This window comes from Mustela erminea, chromosome 2, assembly GCF_009829155.1.
Source record: "Mustela erminea isolate mMusErm1 chromosome 2, mMusErm1.Pri, whole genome shotgun sequence".
NCBI lineage: Eukaryota > Metazoa > Chordata > Mammalia > Carnivora > Mustelidae > Mustela > Mustela erminea.
Genome location: NC_045615.1, coordinates 45,368,142 through 45,393,739, shown reverse-complemented (window position 1 = coordinate 45,393,739; position 25,598 = coordinate 45,368,142). Strand labels below are relative to the sequence as shown.

The 25,598-nt window shown below is 34.8% G+C and overlaps 1 protein-coding gene across 12 annotated transcripts in view; it reads left to right on the top strand.

The window, feature by feature from the left end:
• MAPK10 (mitogen-activated protein kinase 10) overlaps window positions 1-25,598 on the top strand; it is a 585,543-nt gene that overhangs the window by 489,605 nt on the left and 70,340 nt on the right. For 10 of the 12 annotated variants that reach the window (XM_032332788.1, XM_032332787.1, XM_032332786.1 and 7 more), the window contains 5 exons: window positions 8,141-8,270; window positions 12,225-12,283; window positions 13,137-13,275; window positions 13,991-14,156; window positions 16,601-16,672. In XM_032332788.1, coding sequence (XP_032188679.1) covers window positions 8,141-8,270; window positions 12,225-12,283; window positions 13,137-13,275; window positions 13,991-14,156; window positions 16,601-16,672 — 566 coding nt within the window. The remainder of the gene's footprint in view (window positions 1-8,140; window positions 8,271-12,224; window positions 12,284-13,136; window positions 13,276-13,990; window positions 14,157-16,600; window positions 16,673-25,598) is intronic. The other 2 variants (XM_032332792.1, XM_032332784.1) reach the window with 1 other exon arrangement.

The following is a 25,598-nucleotide window of genomic DNA, read 5'->3' as shown; positions in this document are numbered from 1 at the left end:
TCCAAATGATTTTGGGAAAAAAAAAAAAGCATCCAAAATTTAGGACTTACTTTCAAAGTTGTTCTTCAATCAGAATTATGAAGGCTGCCAAGAAAATGTTGATTTCCTGGCTAAAACACCTTTATTTTTTTCATTCAACATCAGCTCTGTCTTCAAAATTTTGAAATAATGTGATTCTTACCATGTATGTATGTTTAAGAATATTTATAAATTTTGGTACCTACAAATTCTATTTTTTATTGATATGCAATTGACATATCATATTTTATGAGTTTCAGGTTTATGCAAATTATATTTTGATTTATAGAATACTGCAATTTATTTGGACCCAATGTGAATTACATTTGTGTTGCAACTAATTCAAATGCTTTTCTATTCCACAGATTTCTTAATTTTAGGAGCAAAATTATTTTAGTGTGTGACATTTTCCAAAATAATTTGTATTTGTGTTATTGTCTTTTTGTGTTATTAAAAAAAACAAGTAATGGGTCATCAATGTTGTTTTTACAAATTTTATTTTATTTTATTTTACTTTTTTAAAAAATTTTATTTCTTTTCAGTGTTCCAGAATTCCTTGTTTATGCGCCACACCCAGTGATCCATGCAAAATGTGCCCTCTGTAACACCCACCACCAGGCTCACCCAACCCCTTACCCCACCAAAACACTTTTCACTCTATTGTCAGATGTTTCACTTTGAATTTCCATAAGTTTAACTTTGAGTCGTTGAGTTGTACAGAAAATCAAACTACTCTTGAGAAGTACTGATTTTATATTTTAAGCATTTGGTAAAATGAAACAAAAGTTTAAGTGCTTACAAAATTACTTTTCTGCTAATAGAACATATTATCAGCTTTGCTTAACTTTTTATACATAACCGCCCCAAAACCCCTTAGAGCTGAAAATGAACAGAACTAATTTAGAAAAACAGACATTCGACCTAAATGAAAAGTCACATTTTAAGTCACCTGTAAATGTACCTTTCACAGGTGCATGTATTAAATCACTGTGTTTGGACACAGTCTTCTTGAAATAATTACTGATTTTGAAATAGATACTGACGTTCCTTTAGGAGAATTATTTTCTGGTTTTCATCTGGTTGTGCCTGAGAAAACATAAGAAATGTAAATTCAGTATGTAGTATTTTAATTATGTCATCTCAGTTTTCTTTAAAGTTAAAGAAGCTTCACTAGACATTAAAAACATAAATAAATAATTACAGTTTTATGCCACATAAATGACAAATATGCATTCCAAGGATATTCTGACTGCTCTCTATGTGCTCTCTCTATGCTCTATAGTAGACTGGCCAGCCTTACATATTTCTTACCAAGCGAAACTGTAAATTCCCAAGTTTCCAACTTACCCTATCAAAGGGCAGCCTGACAGCTTTGTGGATTCTATTGGTTAAAACATGAGTATGAGCATACATGGGTGGTGCACTGAATGCTGATTAAGGGCAGCAGGGTGGGCACGAGACAACTTGTCAGATGAAATAAGAGCAAGAGAGGCTGTACCTGCATGCACCCTATAACCCCAACTCACTGAGATGAAGCAGTTCTTCTCTGGGAGCCTTTGGTTTCTTCTCCAATGCTATCATCCTATTTTGATTTCCAAGAATATGGTTGCCTTATGTCTAGGGCAGCCATCTTCTTTAGGTTCATCTGTTTTTGGTGGTGACAAGTATGTTTAGCTGGTCCTATATTCTTCATCAAGGTAGTAGGTCTTTGTGAAATGTTCCCTGTCACTAGTCCACTGAAGGGTTGCAATGCACTAGTTCGGTTTTAGTGTTTGGATTGTTGCTGCTTTCAATGCTGTCTTCAAGGGAGGGGCTGCTGAGCCCTTTGCTGCCCCTACTTCAACTCTGTTGGTCCTTGAATGGTTTTGGTTGGAATCTATGTCACTAGGCGTGGTCATCTAGGTTAGTTTGTTGCAAAGGTGAAATGGCTTTACTCGATGCTGAGCTCTGAGCTCAGCTACTTTTGTCTGTAATTGGACCCTGCCTTTTGTTTAGAGAAAGATCCTGGTGAACTCCACAGCTTATTGCTGTTTGGCCATGAGTTATTGCTTGTCAAATGTTGTATTCCCAGAAAATATCCTATGAGATGGCAACTGCACACAAGAGATTTATTAGGAAGTGTTTCAGTGGTTTACACCTGCAGGAAGGACAAGAGGCACAGAGGCAGAAGTTCAGCAGCAACGCAATCTCAAAGGAAGCCTCTGCTGACCCGACTGGGAGTTCTGAAAATGCAAAGAGTCTTTCCAGCTGTCCTGCATTGGGATGAGGTGGTCAGGCATTTATGATGCCATGTTCATCAGTCAATGAGTGAAGGCTGCCCATGAGGAAGTATAGTCTTTGGTTAAGCATATCTTTGCTGAAATTATACCCAAAGTGGGGTAAGAGTTGAGGGACTGTCTGCTGGCAGCACTCCCAGCACCTGGGATAATAAGTCCTTTATTACTGAAGGGGAATCTTAGCAATGCAGCCCAGCACCGGTACTTTCCTTTGATGCACTGAAGGAGCTCTATAATTGGCTTTTTTTTTTTTTTTCCTAATATACTGAGAATCAGTTTGCAGAAAATCAAAAGTCAAAAGTGCCTAGGGTCTTTAAGAGTTATAATGTATCCCTAAAAACCGGATATGCCTAATTCTAGACTTTCCATTAATATTTTTATTACATAAGTCACTATTGCTAGAATTCTATTGCTGTAGTCAGAAGGTTCCCGGACAAAATATAAGCAACCTACTATAGCTAAGCAATCCAATGACAAAAGCGACTAATCAAAAAACCCACTGTTGGCTTGTGATGGGGTGATTAGGGAAGGCTTCTACTGAGGAGATGATATTTGGGCTGAAATCTGAATCGCAAGATAGAATCAGGTAAATAAGGATGTGGGAAGAGCCTGCCTGGCAGAAGGAGGAATGGTTGCGAAAGTCCTGAGGCAGAGATGAGTTTGGCAGGTCCCCCAACTCTGTTCTCCTTAGTGGAATGAATCAGTATCTCCAGAGCATCTCTAGGGAGTGTAATGTTTGGGCATAAAAGTAAGATTTTTAAAGGCATTGGGAAGATTTTTTTTTTTTTTGGTAGCTTTTGACTAAAGTCCAGGTCTTTGGAAAAGGTCAAATGAGAATGTGGGAAAGAGAAAAGAGCAATGAAGAGTGCAGTGTTTTCCGCAGGAGGGAATCTGGCCTGCTGGGCTATTGCTTAAGACATTTAAGATGCTGCAATGATAAGGTTTTTAAAGTTTTTTTAATTTTTTTTATTTTTTAAGATAAAGTTATCATAAGGCCTAGAGATTTTTTAAAAATTATCTTTTGGCAGGGTGCCTGGGTGGCTCAGTCAGTTAAGTGTCGGCCTTCAAGCTCAGATCATGGTCCCAGGGTCCTGGGACCCATGTTAGGCTCTCTGTTTAGCGGGGAGCCTGCTTCTCCCTCTCCTCCCCCATTTGTGCTCTCTCTCACTATCTCACTCTCTCTCTAAAATAAATAAATAAAATTTAAAAAATGAATTATCTTTGGCCCATAAACATGTTAATATGACCAACAATGTTTTAAATGTGAAAGGGAAAGGGAACAAGAAAGATTATCAAATGAATGATTATTTAAGAAGATGACTATTTGTGCAAGAGGTTGTCTGCAATTGTCAGAAAGAAAAACAAAGACCCTATTAAATATGTTGAGAATAAGAATTGCCTGCAGAGAGGTGTGTGTCCCCATGCATGTGTTTATATAAATATATTCAAGGAAGTTAATTTAACTTTGTAGCATCATTAAATGACAGGAACATAACAATAAAAGGCTACATCTTTCTTTTATAAATAAGCCTGGTAGAAGTGGAGGTGGGTTAGTAATGTGCATCAAGAAATTGTGAAAAATTTTTAGCAAAATTGCTGGAAAGTTGCTGGAAGTTGCTGGAAAATCTTCATAAAGATTTACCTCTTACCTGCATGATGATAAAAGGAAAAAAAATACTTAAAGAAAAAAAAGTAAGGTGCTATGAAGCAAGACTCTTAAAAAAAAAATGACTCGAGTAATGGAAAACTTTCAGACATCAATTTCTGACTATATAGTACCACTGATGCCAATTTTCAGATGTATTTGCTAAACTGCTGCCAGTAATCACTGAGGAATTCTAGAGGATGGGGATGATTGTAGTGTCATCTGGGGTTCATGGCAGGAGACAGAAACATTTAAAGTAGGCAATACGGTAAATTGGGTGCTTTCAAAATCATTGGAAGGCCTGGAGAAGTGGCCTCTAGTCTGGACTTCTTGGAATGACTCCCAGACTCTAGAGAGCTGAGTCACCAGGGGACCTCCCACCTCTGAGTATCCGAGAACCACTGAGCTTCCAGTTACAATACATGATAGTAACTGAGATTTAGGAATCTTAGAGTTGAAACTGTGCCCTAGTTACTACTGGTGTCCCTAGTCTGTGATGCTGGTGACTGGGCCCTGGAATCTAGAATCCACCGTTGCCTTTCCTTTAACCCCTCTTCTCACCCAGGAATTTGGATAATGAATGACTGTTTGTGGAAGGAACTTTCACATCTCCATGAGGCCTTGCTTTCCAACCAAGAAACGCTAGAAAATGACCACCCTCTCTTGTGCCTTACAAATCTCTCACAGTCACATTAACGTGGCAGGATCTTATTGGAGACGGGAGCACTGATTACAAAAGCATCCGGGAATTGTATATTTAATTCCCAGGTCTTTTCCAGCCTGGAAGACATGACACAAGATGGCAAATGGAAATTCAGTGAGCCAAACCAGAGTATTCCATTCAGCTGTAGAAAGGCAAACATTCTTATTCCTTTAAAGGGAAGAGAGAGATTATAAGAGACATCTGCTGAGCTTGACATTGACCTTAGTATTGGTTAGAAAAGACACCTTTTGTGAGCCATTAAGAAAGGATGTGGCAACCACTGGGAATAAAGCGTTCATTAAAAATAAATCGTACTGGATAACTTATTTAAAGTGTTAGTAGATCCGAATGGCTTAATATATCTAGATTTTAATAAGGCCTAACTTTTTGCCCTAAACTTTTATATCATGGGACAAACTTGGGAAATGCAGTCAAGAGAGTGATATAGTTAAGTGGATTTGTAGTTAATAGAAAGATTAAAAACTGATGATTAGTAGTAGATATATGTCCAATTGTAGCACATGCCTTAGGAAGTTCTATTTTATCCCCCATTACATAATGACTCCAACAAGAATACTGATTTTAAAAATAGGATTAGTTATTATTTATTAAGAGCTTACTCTTGGTGAGGCACTGTAGATGCATTATTGCCTCTTTTACTCATCGTAGTAGTCTTGTCAGGCTGTTATCTCCATTTTAAATGTGAGGAAACTAATGGCAGAGAGTGTAAGTGGCTTGCCCCTAGCTTCACATCTAGTAAGCAGCAGTGCTGAGATTCATACCTAAAATAGCTTCAAGAAGAGGTACTAGTGTGGAGAAAACCACAACATTTCTGGAAGACACTGGTCAGAACCTCCCAAGAACCCCAGAGCATGGCATTTTCTTAGGCATTCCACATGAGGTTGGAAGATGGCCCACTGTCCTTTGGGATCTGGCTGGTATCTCAGGGACTCAAACTCACACTGACAAACATCCACTAGAGGCTCTATAAAAAAACAGATGCTGATTTACTAACACATGAGAAATGCAATAGTCAAGCTGACCAAATATAGGTAATATGCCTGCATGTAAAAATCTGAGGGAGAGCGTGATCAGAATGTTGACTGCAGAAGGTAGACTCAGCCTCATCAGGGGATGCTGGTCAGAATGCTAACTGTCCACATTTTCTGCCAATCAAAATACAGATGTACACATCTGCCTGACTGACTGGGTCCCTGGACCTATGTGGAAGGGCACTTCTTCAGTCAGATGTGCCAGAATTTGCCTTTCTGATTCCTTTCTAAGGCCCACATGACTGATTGTTACTCTTTCTTTAGATAATGTAATGACTTCACCTAAGTTGTTTTGGCCTAAAATTTATTCTTTCTTCTTAAGGTGACTGTTTTGATTGATTTTCTGCTGATACAATTTCTTAGCTACAGAAAACAAATTTTATTTCTGTGTTTCCAAATTCACTGTTGTTCTTGGACACTACTGAAAAGATACAGGTCTATTTGACTCTTTCCTTTACCTGTGCTGCCATTGATAGGTTCACAAGAACAGCAGAATCAAATGCTGACATGAATAGTTTGAAAGTAGCACAGGTTTTTAAAAAGACAGTATTTTTAATTAATATAGCTTCACTGTGAATCAATGGTATGTGATATTGTTATCAAGAAGCCAAGACAGGGGCACCTGGGTGGCTCAGTGGGTTAAGCCTCTGCCTTTGGCCCAGGTCATGATCCCAGGGTCCTGGGATCAAGCCCCGCATTGGGCTCTCTGCTCAGCAGGGAGCCTGCTTCCCTTCCTCTCTCTCTGCCTGCCTCTCTGCCTACTTGTGATCTCTGTCTGTCAAATAAATAGGTAAAATCTTTTAAAAAAAAAAAAAAAAAGCCAAGACAGACTTAGCTGTACTATCTGTGTTGGTAGAGTGAAGGAGCTAGTGAATGAATAAAGAAGTTGATAGCGCTACCCTAATCTTCAGTGATACTCCATGCCTAGACTCACAATGTTTATTCACTTCAGGATCCACATTTTCAGTTAACAACAGACTGGAATTTATAGAGAGGAAACTGACCAGATGGTGATAGGACCTGAAATCACATTTTGACAAATGGTGGTAGGATATTAGTAGTGTTTAGCTTGAGAAAGAAAAGACTTAGGGAAAAAATAAGAGGAGCCAAGAGCTACTGGGTGCTTATAGACTAAACCAAGGGTTGTGCTCATTCCTTTAATGGATTTCAGATATTATAGATATGCCACAATGGAAAAGGGACTACTCTACTTCAAGAGTTACCCTGGTAGGCAGAGAAAGTCACTAGAAACCATAGAGACAACTTTGCTTATTAGAATGATGACATTTCTGACTTTCAACAACATAATGAGCTGCCTCAATATTAATATATCATGTTTTTGGAGATGCTTAAGTAGAGACTGGCCGAACTCTTTATGGAGATATTTTGGAGGAGAATAAGTATCAAATGGAAGAATAAGTATTAAATGGACACAGGGACCAGATGAACTATAAGACCTTTTCCAATCTTATCCTGCTAGTCCATCATTATCTTACAATACAGTAATCCCTTTTTGATGTTTTAGTTTAGTGGCATGAACACTGCATCGTTAATGCCACTTCCAAGTCAACAGATCAATTGTAGAGAACACTGATTGCTGCATTCCTTCCTGGCAATTAAGACAAAATCTAACACCATCTGAAGCTGCAGGGATGGGGGAGCAGAAAATCTGTGAGTGAGTCATTAGGTATAATACCAAGAAGAGACTAAGTTCCTTATTTGATCCCCAGACCCACATATTGTGAGTGTGGGAGAAACAGTCCTGTATGTGGATTGCTTTTCAAAGCATGGCAAATTTTCACTCTCAAATAGTTTGAAAGCATCGAATGTTAGTGGCATTCATTCCTGTCTTTGTATTTAAATGCAGTTATTTATGCTTCTAAAAACCTTATGATTACATTCCTTATTTTGAGCTTCATTATCGTTAATGTGCACACTTCACCATCAGCCAACATTTACATTCATGGCAATGAAGGTCATACCTTAGAATATGGTTCCTGTGAATGGGAAAGAATAATGTTCACTTAAAATAACCAAACTACAATGGAGTTTTATAGCTAGAGAAAACCTAAATATTACATATTATTAGATGAGAAATTCAAGCTCAGAGACATTAAATGACTTGCCACATTCACATGGCTGGACCAGTAGAAAGCAGAGCACTTTCCTTTTTTTCTTTTGTCTCCCACTCAAGGAGGCAGTTATATGCTGGGGTTTTTTGGCAAGATACTCTCCTTTTTTTCTTTTCCTAGCAAGTAGAATGGTTTGATACTAGTCACTTCTAGATCTTTATTCACAGCCTGATTGGCATGGGACCTGAGGAGAAAGTATCAGAGAAGGATTCCAAAATAGTATTTTCTTTACCCATCGCCTTACTCTTATTAGTCGGCAGAAATTCTAAGGGTTTCTTGGTTCCTAACTCTGGATTGCTCTTGGATCCCTGCAGTGCTGCGTATGATGCTGTTCTTGACAGAAATGTGGCCATTAAGAAGCTCAGCAGACCCTTTCAGAACCAAACGCATGCCAAGAGAGCTTACCGGGAGCTGGTCCTCATGAAGTGTGTGAACCATAAGAACGTGAGTCGTTATTTTTAACTCTCTGGCAGTGGGAGGCTGTGAGATTGGAGAAGGAACATCAGTGTGCCAACTTGAGTAGGAAGGGCTTTCTTTACTTTGTCATTTCTGCCTGTTAAGATTGTTTATCCTTCCATATGTTACATTTGATTTCATTGTCCTCATGATAGCTTTCTGCTTAAAAATCATCTCAAAACCATATGGTAGAAGAAGGGATAAATTTGATAGATATTTCCTGCTGTGAAATTAACCATATTTGGTTATCTTGTTCCAAAATAACCAGAGAGCTCCAGACTTCTTCCAAAGTAATCAAAAGCAAACAAATACAAAGCCAAAAAATATCCTGCAGAACATTATATTTCTTTATAATTTAAATTTAATTATTAATGGGTGAAAATTTTTATCTCCTTTTTCCTTTAGCTATAGTCTGGCAGTGGCCTTCGAATGTTCACTCTGTTTCAGCATCTTCTTTTTTATAGGGTTGGGCCTGTGTGTGGCGACATGTCTGCAAAGGCCATCAGGACAGGATCATCAAGACCTTTTCTCACGGGAACTAAGTAGGGTATACCATCATAGGACTTTTTTCAACTTCAGAGTATAAGCTTCTTCCACTGCACACAAAGGCTTCTAGAATTCTTTCTATGCTCCCGTTCTTCTTAGTAAGGGTACATGGAGGTCACTCATGATTTGAATAATGACTATTATTAATAAAGAATTTATAAATATAGTACAGATAACTTATTACATCTAAACGTATGATGAAAATAAGTGATAATTATTATACTAAAACTATAACAATAGCTATCCTAACTCCCTGCAAAGTTTTTCTTAAGCGTGAAAATCACACAGGATATGTGAAATTATCAGCACAGTTTTATAACAAGGGAATCTGTCACGACAACCATCTCTCACTAAGAAGAAGCAAATGTATATATGAGAGTTTAGTTGGAAGATATTTGAAATACAAATATGTGGATTGTTTCTCCAGTGACAATGTTTCTCTTTTCCTCTTATTATTTCACTGACTTTGCGATTCAGCCATTTGACACATAGTTGTTAAATAAGTGAAACCTGCCCCATGGACAGATGCAGATGCTAAGATTACAGTAGTGGAGATAACAGAAGTTAATCCCTGCTCATGTGGAGCTCATATTGTACTGGTGAACGAAAAAGACCATCCGGAAAATAGATAGGCAAATGTAGAGAATGTCAGATGGTGATAAGCACTATTAGGGAAAACAAAGTGAAGACGGAAAATTATTCTAGTCAGTGCTGGGTGGGTGGGCTTGCTTTTTAAAATAGAGTGAGCAGGAAAGGTCTCACTAAAGAGGCAAATTTTATGAAAAATGCACCCATCTCTAATTTGACCATGCAAGGAACATGGTACTTCTAAAAAGGACTATATAAATGATGGAAAGGATGATTCATAAGAAAAGTCATTCTACTAAAGCAATTTATTCTGCCAGTATGTTAAATAAAGGCAGGAATAAGATTAACCACATGGCCAATATAATCTATTTTTATGATAGCAGACAGGATGAGAAATCCCATGGGCAATGGAAAATGGATAGATGCAAGCAATGAAGCAACTGTATGGGAAATTTTGATAGTTTGTGACTTCATATATTTACATTTCCCCTGTCTTCCTTCTAACTCCCATAATGCAATAAACACACTGTAGAGAAATTCCCATGTATCTGGTGAATTTGAGGGAATCCTACTCCCTGTTCTTGACTGAAATGTAGAGGTTCACATTTATGATACCTAAAAAGAACCTCCCAATTGAAAGGATTATTTGTAATTGGCTTTCTACCTGCTACTCCCCTTTTGTGTATGTCCATGTGCCCTTCTGTACATCTGTGGAACTAATTTTCTAGAACTCATTAACAGAAAAGAAGTTCACTCACAACCAAATGGAAGTTCCACATTAGTACTTGTGGTACTACATAAAAGCAGTCAGAATGCAGAACTCTGTAAATGCTATGGAAAGTAAAGTAAAACATTAAAGTAATCCCAACTAAATCTTTAATAATAGAGAAGAGAGTGCATTTAGAAAATTAATGCTTAATTCTAGGAAGTAAGAGCTAATGTGATTGTGGGGCCAGAAAAAACACTGATTCATATCTGCATTTTAAGATGCTAGAATAAGGGTGCCTGGGTGGCTCCATGGGTTAAGCCTCTACCTTCCGCTCAGGTCATGGTCTTGGGGTCCTGGGATTGAACCCTGCATCAGGTTCTCTGCTCATCAGGGAGCATTCTTCCCCCCTCTCTCTCCGCCTGCCTCTCTCCCTATGTGTGATCCCTGTCTGTCAAAAAAACAATAATAATAATAATAAAGAAAATTTAAAGATGCTAGAATAAAGGAACTGAATCAGATTCCTGTGTGAAATTGTTGAAACAAAATGAAAATAGCTGTGATGTGATTTTTTTTAGGCAAATGGAAACACAGTTTCCAAATGATTAGTAGAAGACATTAGAATTTACAAGGGAGCAAAGAAAGAACAGAGGGAAATCAGAGAAGATGAAGCTATAAAACAGGGGACTAGGAAATGGGAAAATAAGAATACATAGTGGAGAAGTTACCTTTTAAAATAATCTCGATTTACGCAAAATTGTAATGCTATTGTCTAAATTAATTTTGGAATAGCTAGGTTATTCATTTTCCAGGTGATACAGGTTAACATTTTTCCATATTTAAGGGTTGTTTCTGTATGGGGTGTGTGTGTGTATTTGTGTGTGTGCCTGTGCACAGTCTCTAATGATTTTGTTTGAACAAATACCAAAATGAATTACTTTGCAAGACTGATGAAATACTAGAAAAACAGGCCCACCAAATATGTGTGATATACACAATGAAAGATGTATCACAAAGACATTTTTCAACATACTCTATCAGTTAACAGAGTAAGATACTTTGTGATTTTTTTTTTTTTGTCAATAATTCTTCAATAAATGAATGCTCCATGTGGCCTACAGCATTCCCTGGACTTGACTGCATTTCTCAGATATTTAAAATCACTGCATATGTTTCCATACCACTCATAAAATTTACTAAAATTTATTAATTCATAGCTTAAAATGTTTAAATCTGAAACTTGTTCTTGTCCAGTTTTAGTGAAATAGTTGGTTCTATCCTATGAGTAGAAGATTGTTATCCATATTTTAAAATTTTTATTTTGTACTGGCACATTAGTAGAGAATATTTAGCTGAAAGGACATTTTGAGTTGTTTATGTAAGCAGTATATTTGGAAATGTGACAAAGTTTTTTTTTTTTAAATTTACTTATGTTAGAAGGTAAACCTCTTTGCTACCTAATACATAAAATAAACAAAACAGGAAAAAAAAATTTAAGAAACAGAATTTTGATAAATTTTAAAATATATTTTCCACTAAATTCACAGTGATATCATCTAGAATATACCTTTTCCCAACCTATCATTATAGCTTAGTTTAAATAATATTTGTGTGTGAAATAGAAGCCAAAAAACTAAATAGCAACACACAAAAAAATCTTAAGTTAGAGAACCACCTCATTCATTTGGAGAAAAAACATGACCTTGCTACATCTTGGTGGGTGTTTTGCTGCTGCCCATTTTTCTTACATGTCTTTTCTTCTTTTTTTGTTTGTTAATTACTACTCTGTATTCTACCAAGGATTATCACACTCTAGGCAGTATTTCAGTTATGTACCTTCTCTGACTCTTCCTTCTGTCTAAGAACTTAAGCTTTTTAATTACATTTAACTTGAAGACATACATCATGTATTTATTTCTGAATACATTTTTCTGTGTTCTGTGAGACTGTTGCAAAAATTTTTTTCCAACTTTTCTCTTCTATTGTAGGACTAGTGTATGACTTTGAGTTGGGTTAAATACTCATTTAAATATGCTTTTTAAATAATTCATTCTCTCCCTTTTTCTCTCCTTCCTCTATCCCTTCCACTGTTTCTTTTCCAGATTATTAGTTTATTAAATGTCTTCACACCCCAGAAAACATTGGAGGAGTTCCAAGATGTGTAAGTAAGAAAACTCATGAAGGAAGGGAGAGCATAGCACTCAAAACAACTCAAGGGAAATTGACAAAATCAATGGATGAAATCCCTTGTAGGGATTGAAGGGAGATAAGAGCTAATAGCAAATGAAAAAGATCCAGTGATGGAATAGAAGGTTCTGTTTCTGGTGTTACTTCCTGGAAAGACACTTCTGCTTCTGACTGGTCTTCTGGTGCTTGTGCTTTATTGTCCAATATCCTTGATTTAATCAGAGAAGATTTATTATTATGTGTTTTTATTATCAATCGACTTTGAGCTTTCTAGAATGACTCTATTCACTTTGAGAAATAAATTATAAGAAAGCCATGTTAAAATCATTTTAAAATCTTTATTTCTATTTCTGTGGTGCCTTTGATTTTGTGCAAAAAGAATCTATCTAAAGTAAAGTGACAATAACAGAGGAGAGAAAATGAATCCTAGTGCATTGTCTTCTTTGACACAGATACATGGCATTTAGTGGAAGATGCTCTTCTGATTTTTTTTTCTTATTTGTAATCATAATACTGAAGAAAGAATTCAGGGAATTTGAAGAAAAGTGAGGCCAAGATGAAGGTAGAAAATATATGGGTAGGGGGAAAATAGAAAATATATGAACAGAGACCACACACTAATAAATGCCACTTCTGTTAGTAACCTGTGGTAGAGTTAGCATGGCTAACATGTGGCCAATACATGAAAGTTTTTCATAATCTTAACTCGGTCAAAGGTAGAGCTGGGAAGTTTGGAAGACTTATGGATTTAGGAGAGGATTCTGGCCTCTTTGAAGGACTTCACAGATCTTGTGATTTAGAACTAACCTTGTGGATTTACTTTCCAGTTACTTAGTCATGGAACTGATGGATGCCAACTTGTGTCAGGTGATTCAGATGGAGTTAGACCATGAGCGAATGTCTTACCTGCTATACCAAATGTTGTGTGGCATCAAGCACCTTCATTCTGCTGGAATTATTCACAGGGTAAGACCACCTCCTCCAGAAGTATAATTAAGGTGTTTCTGGAGAAAAGAAAGAGCAACTGTAGTTTATTTTCTTTATGTAGAAAGGGTAAGTTGAATATAATGTACTTCCTCATTTCTTTTAAAATAGAATTAGCGCGAAGTTCACTAATGTGTAGAAGAAAATCTAAGCGATACTGTAGCTGCTTTTGTTTTGCATTTTGTTTCAGCGCATTGAGAGTCAAATTCTGAGAAGCCTCATGTTTTCTAGTCCCTTGATTGGCAGAGGTCATATGTGCAGCTGAAATAAGACTGTTTTGTTTCCACAGTTTGTCTCTGGCAGCATAAAGACAGCTTCCCTGATTAGCTCTTCTGTCAGGCCTAGAAATGAAAAATAAGCTGAAAGGTCTATGTTGCCACAAGGAGAAACCTAACAATGACAAAAATGATATGTCATTTATTCTAAAACCTCTTCCCAAGATGATCCTAAATTGTAAAATTGATAGTCCAATTCTCTTCTGGGTTTAAGAAGTTTTTGACGATATCTTAAAAATATCAAAAAAACCAATTGTAAACTTCTTTCAGAGCAGTAATCATTTGCTTCATATAGTGCTTTGCAGTCAAGGAGGGGGGCCCTAACAGTACTATTGCAAGACTGCCATATTGATTGAGTAGATAGAAATTATATGTTCCATTTGCTGCTGGCTTTTAATTTCTTCTCTTGTTCCTATCGTCAGGATTTAAAACCAAGTAACATTGTAGTCAAGTCTGATTGTACATTGAAAATCCTCGACTTTGGACTGGCCAGGACGGCAGGCACGAGCTTCATGATGACTCCTTATGTGGTCACACGTTATTATAGAGCCCCGGAGGTTATTCTGGGAATGGGCTACAAGGAGAATGGTAAGAAGGTTTCGGCACAGCAGCCACAGAAATCATGAAGAAAATGTGTATACATGTTAGATGGTGAAGGGCAATGTTCTCTTTCATGTATATGTATATATATTTTTAATAGGACCGCCAACGTTCATATTTAGAAGGTTTTTAAAAATACTACTAGGAAGAATCACTCATTAAAAATGAGAAGGATGTCTCTGAAAAGTAAGCTTTGCCATAAGAACACTAACATGTTATGGCCAAAAAGAACTGTGGATAGAATCTGATTAAACAGTCAGGCAGGTATTGATTAGCACATATGCTGGAGTTATTGAGACAAATTGCTATCTGAGTTGCAGCTTAGCTCTAAGTGAGTCTGAAAACAGGAAGTAGTCTGTTGCATTTAGCCATTTGGCGTTGTAGCTATCTTAGGTTGATGGTTCTATTCCTAGGAAAAGACAAAAAGATGTCACAAATCCTTGGAGCAAGAATCTTATAAATGCTCAAAGAATAGTCAATTTAGAATAATCCAAATTGTTCAAGTTGGAAAAGAGTTTCTTTAATCCTTTAAACTGCTCTGTGAGTAATATTTAGGATAGCAAATACCTAGTAAATTTTCACAAGTTTCAAATCATGGAGAAAATATTCAATTTTATATTAACTGCTTTCATTAAAAAAATCTAGTATTCATGAACACTTTTAAAGAAAAGAATCTTCAAAATGCATTGCAATTTGATTTTATTAAAGGCCTTATAAAACATCTATTAAAATGCATTGCCATATATTATTTTGAAAAGAATACCTCTAACAAGCAATGTAACATATTAAAAAATATATCTATTAAACCTAAGAATTAAAATTTTTGTAAATTAGGACTGGATGTATGTGCTCAGTGTATCTTGCATGGTTACTTTATGTTTTATTCTATTTAATTCCTAGCAGTCTATTTTTATAAATTTTATAAAAATAATTATCCATTTATTTTTACATGCAGGTACTACAGGGTGCATTTATGAAAATTCCCTGGCCACCAAAGTTTTAAAAAATTTCTTTGTGCACTTTCAGATTAGAAGGAGGCCAATAGTTCTGTGCATTTGTGCAGAGGAAAGGGAGAAGTCAGCTCTTGGGAAGGTCAGGTTCGTTTTGGTGAACGATGGCAGGATTCTGTTACCTTTTAACTTGGAAGAGGCAAATCTACTCCTCTTCCCAAGGTCTAATATCACAGCTAACTTATTTGGAAAAGAAGATATTTGTATACATTTTTCACAGGCTGTTTGTAAAAAAATCAAAGGGGAACCAATTTTAAGAAATCAAGAAATCAAACATCTACAGAGCCTGGGGGTGGGGTCTGAATTTTCCTCTCATGGTGTTATGGATCTTTGCTGCACAAATGGCATGTGATTTCCTCCCTTTTCCTTCCCTCACCAGAAAAGGTTGCAAGTTTCTGCCTTAATTTTTTTTTTTTTTTACTTCTCTAGATCTGTGAAGGCATAGCTAGCACCCTTGTGCTGACCTCTTGCCTATGAGAGGAAGGTTATCATGCAGAAAACCCGCTTGTTCCTCTATCAGGCATGCCCAGCTATCCCATGCACCTAACCCTGCCTTCCTTCCCCAAAAAACATTTCAGCCTAATGTTTTTGCCCCAAAGTTGCCTTGGTCCTTACTAAAAAGCAAGCTGGAAGACGGTAAAGATTGGTAAGAGAAGGCAAAGCATGTTTGGTTAACGAGTATGACAACTGAGAAATAAACAATACAAACAAACAAAACAATTTTTAAACACCTTTAATACCTTTTCACTTTACTTCCCGATGACTCCTTTATACATGTGCTAATTGATCATATCTTTATTCTTGAAATACTTAAATAAAAACTAAAACTGATGTTTATTTGCAAGGATAACTTCTGAAGGAAAAACTAAGTCCCGAACACCAGGGATTCCAATACTTCTGCCTTTAAACCATGGTTCTAGCCGTTTCCTAGTTTCTTGGATTTGCTTGCGTGTACGTTGTTTTGAACCAACCAACTAAACAAACAAACAAACAAAAACGAGGGAACAAAAGAGTCGTCTTCCACATAACCAAGTGGAATAGAAAATGGAAAAGACTGATTAAAATTATTTTCGCTATATCCAGCAAATAGTCAAAACCCCCTGATCTCTGTTAGCCGCCACCAGCTATGGAGGTGCATTTGGTGTAGTTTCTGTTTTTCCATGTCACCTCTTTGGCACTGGCACTACAGAGGTGATCTGAGGTACTCATAACGTAATTTTCAAAAATTAATATGAGTTCTCATACTAAACATTGCTAATGTACTATTACAGTGTTGGTTTTGATTTGGGTGTAACTTTTGGTGGGAGACAAAAATTGTACCTTCTAATCAAACTGTTCTTTTTTCCTCCTCCTTCAGAGATCAATTATCTTAGTTAACTTTACTTTCCTCCCTTTTCTTCACTTCCCTCTCTCCTGTTCTAGTGGATATATGGTCTGTGGGATGCATTATGGGAGAAATGGTTCGCCACAAAATCCTCTTTCCAGGAAGGGACTGTATCCTTGTACCTTTTGCTGCAGCTTTACCTGTTTTGTTCTCTCTCCCTTTAAACACATAATGATTTTACCAGGAGAGTAAAGATAGAAGCAAAAAGTTGGGTAAGTGGTGTCATTGTGATTAAAAAACAAAGTGATGATTTATATAATCTGACCAGTGCTGAACACTCCCTGCTGCAATGATCTGTTTTCATTAAATTTTTAATGGACTTTTTTTTCTTTAAATTATTTTCTTGTCTGTAACTCAAAATAGCATTACTATTTTTTTGTTATAAATAAAAGAAGTCACCAAATCCCAAATTATTAAAATGTCTTTATCTTATAACTAGCAAAAAGAGTTACTATTTGTAAGTATTTTCCATTTTTTTCTAAAACCATTTTATGCTTCGACAACATTTAGGCATAATAATTTCTCTCCTTGCTGACATCCTAAACTTCTGTCTAGTTTCATTGATTTGAATTACTCTTGACACTGTCCAATCTTAAATAGGTCAATATAGTATATCCTCCTTAAAACTTGAACTTCCACATTTAAAAATCATAATTATAATTCAGATTGCCAGAGATCAGCAGGGTTTAAAATAGGCTTCCCATACTTGACTTGGAGATATGACTGAGACCCAGATAATTGCTTTTCCAATGAAATTTAAAATTATAAGAAGTAATATTTATTCAACTCCTACCACTAAATCCTATACTAGAATCCATCAGAAATTTCTTGGAGAACTATCTATGATTTAGAATTATTAATTGAGCTCACATATTTCTGAAATGACCAAAAGTTCATTCTCAAACAATGTCACATATTAGTGTTTGCAATATGTAGGTAATAAAGTTTATATATTAATAGAGAATATATTTTATACATATAGAAATACCCTCATAACACACAATCATGCAAATCTAGGTGGAACAGTTGCCAACTTTAACAGTGATAATGCAAGATTGAGTTTAGTATATTTACTGTATATGAAATTTTTTAGAAACTCGCAATAAATATGTGGTCTATAACTCTATTAAATATTGTATCTGATTAATAAGAAAACTCTATTAAGGAACTCTCTTATTACGTAAGAAAGATTATGATTATTATTTAGTAGATTCAATGAGAAATTTATACCACCATGAGCACTCATTTCTGTAGGCCCTTATTTATTCTGCTGGGTATTAGTAAAATATTCTCTAAATTCCAATAGTAAAGCAAGAGTACTGACATCTTCTAACACTATACTGTCCATTAGGTAGCCACTAAGCACATGTAGCTATTCAGTACTAAAATTACGACTAGTCTGAACTGAGGTTTATTTTATGTGCAAAATGCATACTAGATTTTGAGGATATAAAAAATCTCAATTTTTATGTTGATATTAAAATGACAATATTTCCTTTTACTTTTATTTTATTTTAAACTATTTATATTTTGAGGATAAATTAAATATCCAAGGTAGTTGAATTGATTAATATTTTAATTTAAATTCATATTTAAATGTACCGACTTCATATAGATGTAGGAGTATGTGTGCGTGTGTATGTATGTGCTTTTTCCTTTGGGGTATAATATATTTCAGACAAAAAAAAAAAAAGGGAACTTCTCAATCAGTACTCAAAGTGAAGTTGCACAGCTATGTGTCTTTATAATGCACTGGTTAGTGGAAGATAAAAAGTCACAAAATATCTCATTTCCATGTGATGTTATTATAAGTCACTTGATTTCCATGTGGCCTGGTTCTCTGAGATCTACTATAGCTCTTCAGACATTTATCAGGATTACTTTTCTCCTATTTTAGCAGTATTAAATTTAAAAGCCAGTAAAATTAGAAAAAGTCAAAAAACATTTTCTAGCCCAAAATGTCTTTCAGGAAAAAAAGCAAACAAAGATAATAACACCATATTGATAATTCTCTATTCTTCCAATGATTGTTTTCTTGGAGGTCTTTTTTCCCTTTTATTATAGTTTGTTTCAGGAAAATATTTAGAACTAAATATTTAGAGAGTAAGTTACTCTTTAGAGAGTAAATTGTGCTAATATCAGTACATAAAATGTATGTCCTTGAAAAAAGTGATTCTAGAAATTGAATAAACTTTAAAACAAAAATTTAGATTGTGATACGGATTTATATTCAGTATCCCTTTATCTCAGTGATGATCATATAAAATAATGGTCTTTGATAGCCTACTGCCATATATGATAATGAGCTTGCATACAGACTTAAAAGTCAATGGAAAAGATATGTAAAGAGACTTATAGTGGAAAACATCTTGTTTAAGTTAAATTTTACTTAAATATGAGTAAATGATTTCCAGATAAAATGTGTTAGAAGAACTGCCATTTTTCTGGAAATGTTTTCATTTAGATTTAAATCCTTAGTTCATTTTACCTTTAATTAAAATTATAATTTAATATCTTAAGTCATGACCACATTTAAAAATTAAATGGTAGCATCCCTATTAAACAGTGGATTACTGTACTCAGTGTTTTTGAGTGGAATTGTTTCATTAATCTTTACATGAAGCTACAAGTTTATGATTAGAGCTTCCCACCAATAGTCAAAATATCAGAGCATTGAATTAATTTCACTAACCATAATGATCAGATACAAGATTTGGGATTGATGGAGTATTTATGGAGAGACGAATCATACCAACATTTTAGCATATTAAAATGATTCCAGCCTGTACTGACAGTAATAGCAAAGTGTAGTATATGCTAATTGATTTCTTCCGAGGCTCTTCAAAGATGTAAAAAAAAAGCAATCATAAGTTCTTGTGACTTTCCCTTATAATTATTCAGAGTAATTTCTATTAAATTTCTCTGAGGGTGAAAAATTATATATTGCTCTATCATCATGATCAACATTATTCCTCTCTCCCACAGAACTTTTTAACATTCTCTTTCTTAATCTGAACCTACAACAAAAATAGTAAAACATCTTGACAAATTGGGAAATCTTATGAAATTATTATTTATGACTGAAGTTTCTATTTTCCTGCATTAAAATGGTCTTTGTATTTTGAGAAACACTGTGTGGATTTCTGTGCTACTGATATGATCCAGATGATATTATAGGGTAGTTTCTTGATTATTAAAGTGTTGGCAAAATACGTACATACATACACACATATGTACACGTACATACATACATATTTGCTTTCCCATTAATTAATTTTTTGATTTGGTTAATATCCAAAGGATTATTTATAAAATATTTGTTTTTATCATGTGAATAGTTTAATTATACAAACATACACTATTACACACTCAATTTTTATTATAGTGTTATAATTAAAACCTATTTCATAGGCTATATATTAACATATGGTATTACTTAAAATTCTTCAGCCCATGACAAATTTCAAGTTAACAGTAAATATATGATGTCCATTATCTTCTTTAGTCCAATGGTCATAAAAGAGGTATCAGTCACTTTGCATTTCATTCAGATTTTGTTTCTTTCAACAATATCTTATAGTAAAGTTACGCTGTCTTAGAAGTTGTGTGTTTTTTTTAAAGGACATTTAGTCCCTGACTCTCTCCCCCACCCCAAGCTCCAAAGGGGGCATGCCATATTCTGGATTACTGAAGTTTCATAATACCAGTAGAATTTTCATATAATACAAATTCTTTCTTAAAGCCTACTTCTTTTAGATATATTCTTTTTACATTTTTTTTCTTCCATTCTACTTAAAATGGCAACAGCTTCTTCAAGCAAGAGTTGTGAAGCCCTTTATCTAGAGTTCTTGGCCAGAGTTCCTTGGACCAGGGGGATATTAAAGAGAGGCACACTGAATTCATTTGAAATTTCTAGACTTCAAGTATATTATCTTCAATTAAGGCCAAATAGCCCCCTTTTCTTTTCCCTCTGAAGACATGAGAAATTTCATTTAGGATGAGAATGATGTACATATAAACTTGCCAAAGAGCCAAGTTATTAAGAAACAGATAAATGATTTGTCAAAAATGTACTTGAGTAAATAAGCAAAACATCCTCAAATTTAATGAATGTCATAGCTTTTCTAAGCTTGAACATGAAAATTAGGAATAGTCAAAGTAAAGTGAATCAAAGTGAATCTCTAATGCAGAGAGATATTCTTACTCCTTCTTACCTCTTTGAAATAACCATGCTTACTTTCTAATAAACTTTTGCAACTAATACATTACTATAGTCTGAAGCTAATATTATGGTAATACAGTATTATCTCAAACCATATATGATTTATGACTTTAAATAAAGATATGAAGTAAAACTTCAGTCATTCTTTCATACCCATAAACACATTGCAGATAATCATGAACATTAAAAAAACTTTTTATTTTTATTTCTTTGTACTTGTTTAAAAGAATATGTTTTTACCATTAATTTGTTTACTACTCTTTTATTATTATTTTGAGAAAATCTGAGTAAGACAGGAATCACTAGATTGGTAACTCCAGATGTCTCCCTTGATGTCTAGGAGAGGAGCTGCTGAGGGCTAGCTTCTGCAAAGCTCTCCTGGGAGTACTCAGAAGTTCCGTCTCCTAGAAATGCATGCAGAAAAGTTTAAAAGCATATTATTTTTTCCTGTTCCTCTACAGTTTTATAGACAGAATACTGAGTGATTTTTTTTAATGAAGTGAAAAATATCAAGGGGGGAGAGCCACAAACAATACAATCCATTCTTTCGTCATTACTGTGATATTCCATTCAAACAGTCCTGGCTTCAGGTGGCCCTTAGGACAGAGTTTGTCAACAGTGTTACCTTCTGTGTGCAACCCCCTTTCTTCCTTCCACAGTCCACTGAAATTCAAGTGCATACTGTAATAGGGCTCCAAGAATTGGCTTCTGGTCCTGTTCTGTTTGGTCATGTGACCTCCTCTAAATTTTAATTTACTTTATAAAATACCTCCTCTCCTTATCTTACAGGATTTCTATGGAGATAAAACATTAGATGTTTACAAACATACACATACCTGTAAATACTTTCAAAGCTAAGAAACACAATATTTCTTTTATAAAGTTAATTAGATTGGGGACACTCTAGCCCAAATAACCTTCAAATTGAATTAGATAAACTATAAAAAAAAAGAAAATAACTGAAAGTCTACCTAGAATAAAAAATTTCTCTCAAAGGATGAGAAATGAAAATTATCTGTGAATTAGACAACAGTAAAAAGCAAAAAAAAAAAAAAAAAAAAAGTTTGCCATTTGCTAAAATACTTCTGTAACCTGATGTACAGAATAAAGTGAAGATACTGATAGTGGTGATGATGTGAGACATCTGGAACCAGCATTTGTTGTTTATTGATCAGAACAATGAAAAGTAAAAAGAAAAGTTTAAAGAAAAAGACATTTTCCAACATTAGGACTTCTTTGAATTACTTATTCCTATACACTACAGAATTATATGGATTTTGAAGAATGACATTTAAAACAAATTGGTGCAGTAAAAATTATTTAAATCTTTTTTATGGCAAAATATTTTGTAAGTTTATTAGTTTATTTTATTTGTAACTTAATATAAAGGTAAAAATTTTCTCCTTTGCTCCAAGTTTCAGTGAATTTTTCCTGTTTCATAAAAAAGCAAATCAGAAATAGTAAGTGTTTTAAATAAAGGTTAAAAATTAATAATATAATGACACAGAAGTTCTAAAACAAGAAAAGCAAGTTGAATCGGTAGCCTCAGACAGAAAATCTTCCTTTGATTTCTTGGCATTAGAATATTTAACATTCCACAAATATTATTTTTCTTATTTAGACTTACATGTGTAAAATATATGTTTCTTTACTCTTTTATAATCCCTTCTCTTCACTGAAGTTTAAAACAATGTGCTCTTGTTGACTATCTAAATTTATAACTTTGGAAACAAACTTTTCAAAGAAACATTGTGATATTAGAAAATCATATGAAATCTTGCTATTGTATTTTGTGGTATGCTTTGAAAGAAAATATATCAAAACACATTGTCTGAATCCTATGTCAAATGAAGCTATAGTTAGATTAGGGAGAAAAACAATGCGTTCTCACAGTTGTGTTACCAGAGTCACATAATGCCCTAGTTGGAAGATATTTGCCAGGTTCCTAGATAGACATTCACATAGTCCAAAAACATTTCACTGTAGATTACAACCCAAGTCATTGGACAGAATGTGGAAATAGCAATAGAATGCTTTATTTAGATTTAAGCTGCCAGAGCCTGCATTATATCATTTCTCTCTCTTGGCTAGAACAGAAAAAAAGAAGATAACTTAGCATAATTTAATGTCTGACAAATGATATGATGACACTTGAGATTTTCTCACTTAGAGAATTAATCACCATAATTTAGTAACACCAAAACTTACTTAACGTCCCTTCAAGGGAAAGTGACTCAGTTTCTGAGTGTCACCATTGCAAATGAATTTTCTTTCTGCCTATGGGAATACTGATGATGGGAGAGGAAATGTAATAAATCAGAATCATAAAAGCAACCAGAATTCTAACTGGGCAGCACTCATGTACAAAACTCTTACAGAGACCCAAATACTGTATCAGGCAGTCTCAGAAAGCATCAAAATCCAGTTTCCAACAGTAATCGAATTTGCAAATTTCTTCTCAGGTCTATGCATGATCAGTATTCATTGAAATATCTTGACAAATCTCATAAAATAATCTAATCTTCTTGCTAAGCAGATATGTATATTAGTTGAGGGAAGACTTACCACCAACCCCACCTCCCTGTTTCAGTAAGATTTAGTATCAAATTCTTTTATTACCTATTTCCTATTTTAGTTGTGATGAATAATTCACAAAATCTGGTGCAATGAGTTTATCTTGAGAAACAATCTTGTCTTGAGTATATAAAGATCCATATAAATGTGCATATATTCTATGTTTGTAATTCATATTAATAGAGTTTATCATTTCTAGGCACAAGGCTTAGCACTTGGGTGGCATAAGCATGGAGAGTCTGTAGGAATAATGATTAGTGAATAAGGTTAAATGAGAATGGGAAATTGCGAAGGTTTCTAGGGTATTGTTACTCAAAGCTTCCTTAAAATAGAGAAAATAGAGCTCATTATATTAATCAGTAGTTCAGATCTAGAGTTTTTATCTCAGCATTATTTTTTGAAAAGCTTTATGATCTATTAAGTCTAGTTTGGGTTCTGACATGAAGATAAATTTCCAAAACTAATCTCTTTTAACTTTGAAATATCTGCATCCAGCAGAGCCACACAAAGGAGAACTGGAAGATATGTCAATTATTAATACCAATTATTAAACCAACAAATATCTAGAGCCATTTGAGACTAAAGCAACATAAGGACTAAGATTCCACTTAGATCACCTGTTACTGTTATTGCAGTTATTTAAAGGTATATGCGAGGGAGTGAAAGTCAAGGGATTTTAGTCTGAAACATGAGAATCTGTCAGTTTTAGGAAAGGAGTGGCCAGGGATAATAGGCTATATTCGCATAAGTTAAGATTATTATTATTATTATTATTATTATTATTATTTAAGATTTTATTTATTTATTTGACAGAGAGAAATCACAAGTAGATGGAGAGGCAGGCAGAGAGAGAGAGAGAGGGAAGCAGGCTCTCCACTGAGCAGAGAGCCCGATGCGGGACTCGATCCCAGGACTCTGAGATCATGACCTGAGCCGAAGGCAGCGGCTTAACCCACTGAGCCACCCAGGCGCCCAAGATTATTATTTAGACGAGGAAGCCGGGCAATTTCTTTTTAGATAATGGGAAAAGTTCCATAGGGTCAGCTGTGACTGATTATGTGGAATGCATTTTTAAGTGGTTTTAACAGTGAAAGGATCACCCAGTGACTTGTGAGTTTCCCTCACTGGAAAGACTTCCTTATTATATCTAAATATAATATTAAATAAACATTAAATAAACTTTTCCAGAATATATTTAATACCAATATATAGTTATACCTAGTTACCAAGCAATGTAGAAGGATTTTTACCAGACATAATCCTATCAAATCCTTTTTAAAAATTTTTACATGAGAAATACTATTTATCATCCCCATTTTAGAGGATGAAATTTATATTAAGAGGGATGAAGTACCTTGACCAAAGCTATAGAGTTAAAAAGCAATCAAGTTGGTTTTGTAACAGAAAAGTGAGTATCTGCCAGAGATAATATAGAAGAGATTTTTTTTCATTAAATAAAAAATAAAAATTGATGTTTTCTAACTCCCTGATACAAATACTCCCAGATTCTGTTTGTGGCAGAAGCCACCTTTTCCGAGTGTTTGAATGGGTACAGGCAAGAGAAAACCCTGCTTATTGAGTTTTTATCTCTCTATTTTTTTGTCTTTGTCTTTCACAATATCTATAAAAATAGATACACTGTAAATAGCAAGTTAGACTGGTCACTTTGGACAGTATGATAAGAAAACTTGCAATTCCAAAATAAATGCATTTTCAGAGATCTTTTTTCTGTTAATCAAAGATTCTCACAATACCAATCTCTTGTGAGGCAAGCATTATCCATAATTACAAATGCATTAATAATAAAGGGATGCGCAACTGTTTGCTCTATCTTTCCCTGATATTTTTGCATGTCACTTGCTTTCCTAAAATGGAAGCAAAACAGATTTGCTTCTGTTGGTATGCTTGTCACCTTCAAAGCTGTAACCATTTCTTTGCAGTGATCATTCTGTTTAGGTGTTAAGTCAAATAATGGAAACTTTGAGTTTAACCTGAGTGAGATTTTCACATTGGAAAGAATCTTATGAGGAATTCTTTAAGGTCACTGCCAAATTACAAAATGTAATTTGAAGAGTAAGTGGAGCAAAATTATAGTGTACTGTTATTTTAATGCCTTTTCCTATTTGCTCCCCCTCAACATCCCTTATTCTTCTAGGTTCTCTTCCCCCTTAAGAATGACTTATCTCTCTTTCTGACTTTTCAATAGGAACACGTGAGTAACCAAGTATGGTTAAAGAGAG